The 6,066-nt window shown below is 35.5% G+C and overlaps 1 protein-coding gene across 1 annotated transcript in view; it reads right to left on the bottom strand.

Annotated features, from left to right (window-relative positions):
• The window catches only part of LOC136715967 (catenin alpha-3), a 592,813-nt gene extending 589,486 nt beyond the window's left edge, over window positions 1-3,327 (bottom strand). The window contains exons 1-2 of the mRNA XM_066693394.1: window positions 3,213-3,327; window positions 1,941-2,044 (exon numbers count right to left, since the gene is read on the bottom strand). Of these exons, the coding sequence (XP_066549491.1) occupies window positions 1,941-2,039 (99 nt within the window). The 5' untranslated portion in view covers window positions 2,040-2,044; window positions 3,213-3,327. The remainder of the gene's footprint in view (window positions 1-1,940; window positions 2,045-3,212) is intronic.
• Between the last annotated feature and the right edge of the window lie 2,739 nt (window positions 3,328-6,066).

Here is a 6,066-nt window from a genome sequence, read left to right as displayed (position 1 = left end):
TACATTTAAAATAATTAAATTCACATCATCCAATTAAGGCAGAGGTGTCCAAACTTTTTTCTCAAAGGGCCAGATGTGAAAGGTTGATAATTTTCAGGGGCCATCTGGGGGGGGTTACTGGCGAAGTGTGGTCCAGGGGGGTGGAGGATGGTGGTAGGGTGCTGGTGAAGTGCGGTCCAGGGGGGGAAGTTGTATTTCGGTCCTGTTGAAGTTACCCAATCACACAATATTCTCACGCGGTTCACATTTAACTTTAGTTTAGAAAACATCTGGCCCGCAGGCTGTAGTTTGGACACCCCTGAACTAATTGATAGAAATGTACAAACTGGCTATTTACCATGCAATTATTACAGCAGCCAATTTAACACATAGCAAAGTACTACAGTCAAGCAAACTACTAAAAGTCTACAAATTTATAGTCTCAGGTTCTCAAAAAGGAAAAAAGACTGACTACATGTAAGACTAGAAGATTTCAACCCTGAAGATTTAATGAGGAATTGATGTTGTAATCATGAAGATCCCAAGATTATCTTAGACTTGTTTTCAGCAATTTCGACTTTCTTCATCGGCCAATCGCACACATGCGAAGCAAGACAGACAGGTGTCTCTGATCTTTGATCTGCACAAATCACATGGCTTAACCCACCCCCACACAGTATTGCTGACAGTTCAAAAGTATCAGTAGGAGAAAATGTGAAAAAATACACATTATGATCAGATCTGCAATTGCTGTATCAGTTTGTTGGGCAGTTTGTGACGAGCGGATCGATATTTAACCGGTTCACTAATAAATATGGGCCAGATTAGGGAACAGCTCTCAAACAGCTGGACCGACATATCGATTCGAATCAGTGAATTGTTACACACCTAGTATTCACAGATAAAGAATGATGAAACAAATATTTACTGTACAATTAACTGTATACGTTGATTTTGTAATGGAATAATATTAAAAAATGTCATATATAAGTATTAATATTATGGGAAGGAAGACAATGCACAGGGTCTTAAATCTGAACACCTGGAATCATTCTTTGTTCTTTTGAGACTGAATGGGTGTTCAAAAATATGATTATAGTTTATTAAACTGAAACAAATCTATTTGCCTTTTTATGAAACACAGACAACTATCTGCAACTGTAACAGAATAATACATGTGAAACAATGCAATGTTATCTCATATTAAAGCAATAATTATTGCAAAATAATGTTGTCGTGTATGAATGTTTTTTTTTTTCCCCCTCTGTGATGCTAATATCCTTCCATACATTAGACTGCATTAGACATACAGCCAGGCCCTCACAGCTTGTGGTGTGCTTCCTACACCAGTTGCTGCACCATTCTGTCCTGGAGCCTGATGACAATAACCAGGTAGCATTCCTAATGGACAGGAGTGCTTACAAGGACAACCAGACACAGCAAATCTGGCCAGCTACCATTCCAAATTTGCACTCATATATGCTGCCACACCTCAAGTGTGTCCACAAGTCCCAACAGTAAGTGGGCAGTTGATATTTGCTTGCATTGAGTCAGATAAAATAACCTATTCTAGCCTCTGTCCAACTACTGCTGTATGCGACTGGGGTCCTGTAGGCCTGGATTTTGTCAGTACAATCTGCCCAATCTGCAGTTCACACAGAAGTTGAGCTCCATTCCAATATACTGTGTGAAAAGGACACCATTGTGTTACAACTAGGGTAGGGTCATACCTAGACACTATTTATCTTTTCATAAAAGTGGTGTAAATTAGGAAACTAATTCTAAACTGATTCTAATATATATATATATATATATATATATATATATATATATATATATATATATATATATATAGTAGTTCAGTGTTAACTTAATAAAGTGAGCATTCCAGTATCTGTTTAAATTTGCTTGGAAAAACTGTAACATGTATGACCTTTACAACAATAGACTGTACAAAATACCTGTATGATCAGTGGCTCAAGCAACTTTTCCACTGTTATAGTCCTGATCTGAAGATCTTTAGGATCCATTTTCAAATTAATGTTTTGTAGAGCTGTCATTTTATCTAAAAAAATAAAATAAAAATAGAAATGATTAGTAATCAAGTCTTAGATGTACAAAAGTAATTTATCTTACAGATAAGAAATTAATGTCACCTTACCTAAATACATAATGACTTGTTGTGATTAACATATGTTTTTGAGAATTCAGTATATTACATTGAATCCAGAATTACAAAAATAAGATTTGTATGTATCCAATTTGCCATAGAAATATTTTATTCTATATGGCCATTACAATTAATGAAAATAGACATGTTGGCACCGGATCCTTTAAAAATATCTCTATTAAAAGTTTTCAGAAACAATCATAAAACAAATGAAAAGCACATGTGTTTTGTAATTGTAAATATTACTGAAAACGCTGTGTAATTTTCAGAGTGACCAGTTATTTTATTTATTATTTAATTTATATTTCCGTGTTGCTGGAGTCTTTCCCAACTGATTATAAATAGGAGGCAGACTTATGTACATTGCAAAAATAAACCAAAGCTCTGCGTAGTATTCTATATTTAGTCCGTGGATAAGTTTCTATCTCTGTCACACACACACACACACACACACGTTATTGGGGGGGGACTAATAAACGTTCTCTCGACGCCCACTCCCCAACTCTACGCCTATATATATATATATATATATATACACACACACACATTTATAACATGATGAATTGTTGGCTTTCTATGGATTTAAGTCTGAATAATTGTTATAAAGCACTTTGCTCCCAAGATAACAAATGTCCAACTTTTTCAACTGAACTACTTTAAGTGAAAATGAAAATTAGGAAACCTTCATATTTCCTTTTATTTAAAATAAAATAATGACTTAAAAAAATAAACTGATACTAATATCCAGGACGAATCACATTCAAGCATGATAAAGTTACAGGGAAAACAAATATTGTGTGAAGGACTTTAACAAATACATTCTACATTAAGGTAATTTAACATAAATTGAATCTTGCTTTTGCGCTAGTTAATCGGGTCCTAAGTAATGACAATTTCATTTAAACGAAGTTTATATCTTATCCAGGCAAATAGTTTGCTCACTACTCTAAAAGTGCATAATAAAAGCGTATGTGTTTAAAATATATAATATCATATACTTAATCAGATTTTTTTAGTATTTAAATATTTAAAACGTAAAGGCGTCGCAACTGTGAATCCTTACCTTTACTGTATCAGTATCAATACCAAAAACCGTAATACTTGCAGGATATTCTAGCTGTATTGCAAACTTGTCTTCGTCCTCTGTGCATAAGTTGTCCACTTTCCAGTTTGCAGAATGTCAGCTGGTGTTGCCCCCCCGAGCTTGTCACTCAGGCGCGCCCCCGCGTACTAGACTGTCAGCCTGGCTACAGCTGCCACATTACTTCACTGGCATTCGCTTGCTGCTCCTGAAAAATATCCAGCTGATGGTCTTAAAGGTTACTGCACACATGAACCAAGTTGACTTTCTGCGTGAAATAGCTGCTCCTGAAATGGTTGTTCATACAATCCTTAGAGATCAGGCACATATATTTGGCACAATGTTTAGTTTACCATCTTTGCTAAACATAATTCAGGAAGTATTTAAAAATGAAAGACCCTGGAGTACTTATTTGTTGAAGTTATCCTCTAACAAAATTAGCTGAATGGCCTCCTCTAGTTTGTAACATATCTTATATTCTTATTCCAATGCATGCAGAAGATTTAAACTGGGCCAAACTATTTCAGATGATGAATTACAAAATCTTTAAAAAATTGCTTTTAAAATGGCAGATTATTATAATTCTGATGAATGAACATTACAAACAAACACACATATAAAGTGAAGATTTTGAAGAGTTATGGGGATGAGGCACTCCTTATTAAAAGGAGTTTACAATAAATGCGAGCAGGAATCTAAGTGATTCAGTTTATTACTCTGCTAATGTGTAGGCTGTAGCAGTAGGATAATCAATTTGCTCACTGGTGGAAATACTGTACTGGGAGGATTTCTTTAAATTAGTGTTAATTACCTTGTACACAGCAGAGACTTAAATATCTTATTTTCATTGGAGTGCTGAATTACAGGGGGAGAAAAAGAGTGAAAAGGAAAGAAAAAAACAGGACCTGTAATTTCTCGCTTTCTCTGTGGAAATAGTTTTTTTATCCACGACAATTAATTACCTCACTGGAGGTAAGGGAAAAGTTGCCTTAATTTTGGTTTGTTAACATATGTTATCTGGAAATTAAGCTAAGAACAACTGAACAAATAATGATTTCAATGCCAATGATTTCTAAGTCCCTTTGAATAACCTGTGCTGCTGAGATTGTATCTGCTGAGCCACCTATTTTAGTATCATCTGCAAATCTGACAAGTTTGCTAACTATCCCAGAGTCCAGATCATTAATATAGATTAGAAACAGCAAGGGCCCTAATACTGATTCCTGTGGAACTCCACTAACAACCTCATTCCAGTTAGAAGCAACTCCTCTTATCGACACCCTCTGTTTCCTATACATCATCCAGTTCATAATCCACCTACTTACATTACCCTGAATACCAACAGTTTCCAATTTTAGGATCAGTCTTTGGTGTGGAACCTTATCAAAAGCTTTCTGAACATCTAAGTATAACATATCATATGCTTTCATGTGATCTACAGCTGCAGTTGCATGTTCAAAAAACTGTAATACATTAGTAAGACATGGCGCCGGATTAAATCAAAACTTTGACCCACCCGCTTATAGCAAACTACGAAGCTGTACATCATAGCGGTTACATTTCTGATTAGAAGAAAGTGGTATCTTACTGAAAATTAGGCTGCAACTGAGTACAGTTCTGTAGTTTTTGATTAGCGGGTTGGTCAAAGTTTTGATTTAATCCCAGCCAAGATCTGCCTCGTCTAAACCCATGTTGACTATCTCCATAAATATGGTTTTCATTAAGATGCTCCTCTTTTTTCTGTCTAATAATTTTTTTCAAAATATTATAAGTAATGCAGTTGAGACTGATTGGTCTGTAATTTCCTGACTCAGTTTTGTCCCCTTTCTTGTGGATAGGTATAACATGAGTTTTCCAATCAGTTGGCACAGCCCCTGTTCTAAGTGTCATTTGGAATATTTTAGGTCTATAAATAATTTCCCTAATTTCTTTAAGTACTGTTGGGAATATACCATCTGGCCCAGGTGATTTGTTTGTTTTTTATTCTGCTAGTCCCTTTAGTACCTCCTCCTCATTTTTCCTGATATTCCTGTTATATCATAGGTTTCAGCTCCAAGAGCTATGTTTCTTTTTGTTTCCCTATTTGCTTTCCTGATCCCTTTCTTAAGATCTCTTTGTATGTGGTATACAATATTTTCTTTCTCTTGATATTTTTTTGTATATTTTAATTAACCATTTTGGCCAATGTTTTTTGGTCCTCAGTTTGCTAAGTTTTGGTACAAATTTCTCCTGAGCCTCTAGTACTATATTTTTGAAATATAACCATCCATTTTTGACTGAATCTGTATCCAATGTGCCCCAGTCTAACTAATCTAAGTGCTGCCTCATACCTTCAAGGTTTGTTTTTCTAAAACTGTAGACCATTGTTTCAGACTTGGTCCTTGTTTTTTGAAAGAATGCCTCAAAGCTAACCATATTGTGATCACAATTTGCCATTGGTTCTCTAACTAATGCCCTTCTGACTCTATCTTGGTCATTTGAAAATATCAAATCAATGCATGCACTCTCCCTGGTTGGTTCCCTGACAAATTGAGCTAGAAAGTAGTCATTTACCATCTCAACCATTTCTATTTCAGCTTCTATAGTTCCAACTGGGCTTTCCCTGTCTATGGGAAATTGAAATCCCCCATTATAACAGCCACATCCATGCTACACGCAGTCCTGATTACATTGTACAATGAATATCTCTGAATATCTGAATTGGGTGGTCTGTAACACACTCCTACCACTAATCCTCTGGATATTTTATTCAAAAGTATAACCCACAAAGATTCTGAGTTCTTCTGCCTCAGTGTCATTTCTGATATATAATGCTACCCCACCACCTCTTCTATTA

This window comes from Amia ocellicauda, chromosome 20, assembly GCF_036373705.1.
Source record: "Amia ocellicauda isolate fAmiCal2 chromosome 20, fAmiCal2.hap1, whole genome shotgun sequence".
In the NCBI taxonomy this organism is placed as follows: domain Eukaryota; kingdom Metazoa; phylum Chordata; class Actinopteri; order Amiiformes; family Amiidae; genus Amia; species Amia ocellicauda.
This window is presented reverse-complemented; position numbering and strand designations above follow the sequence as displayed.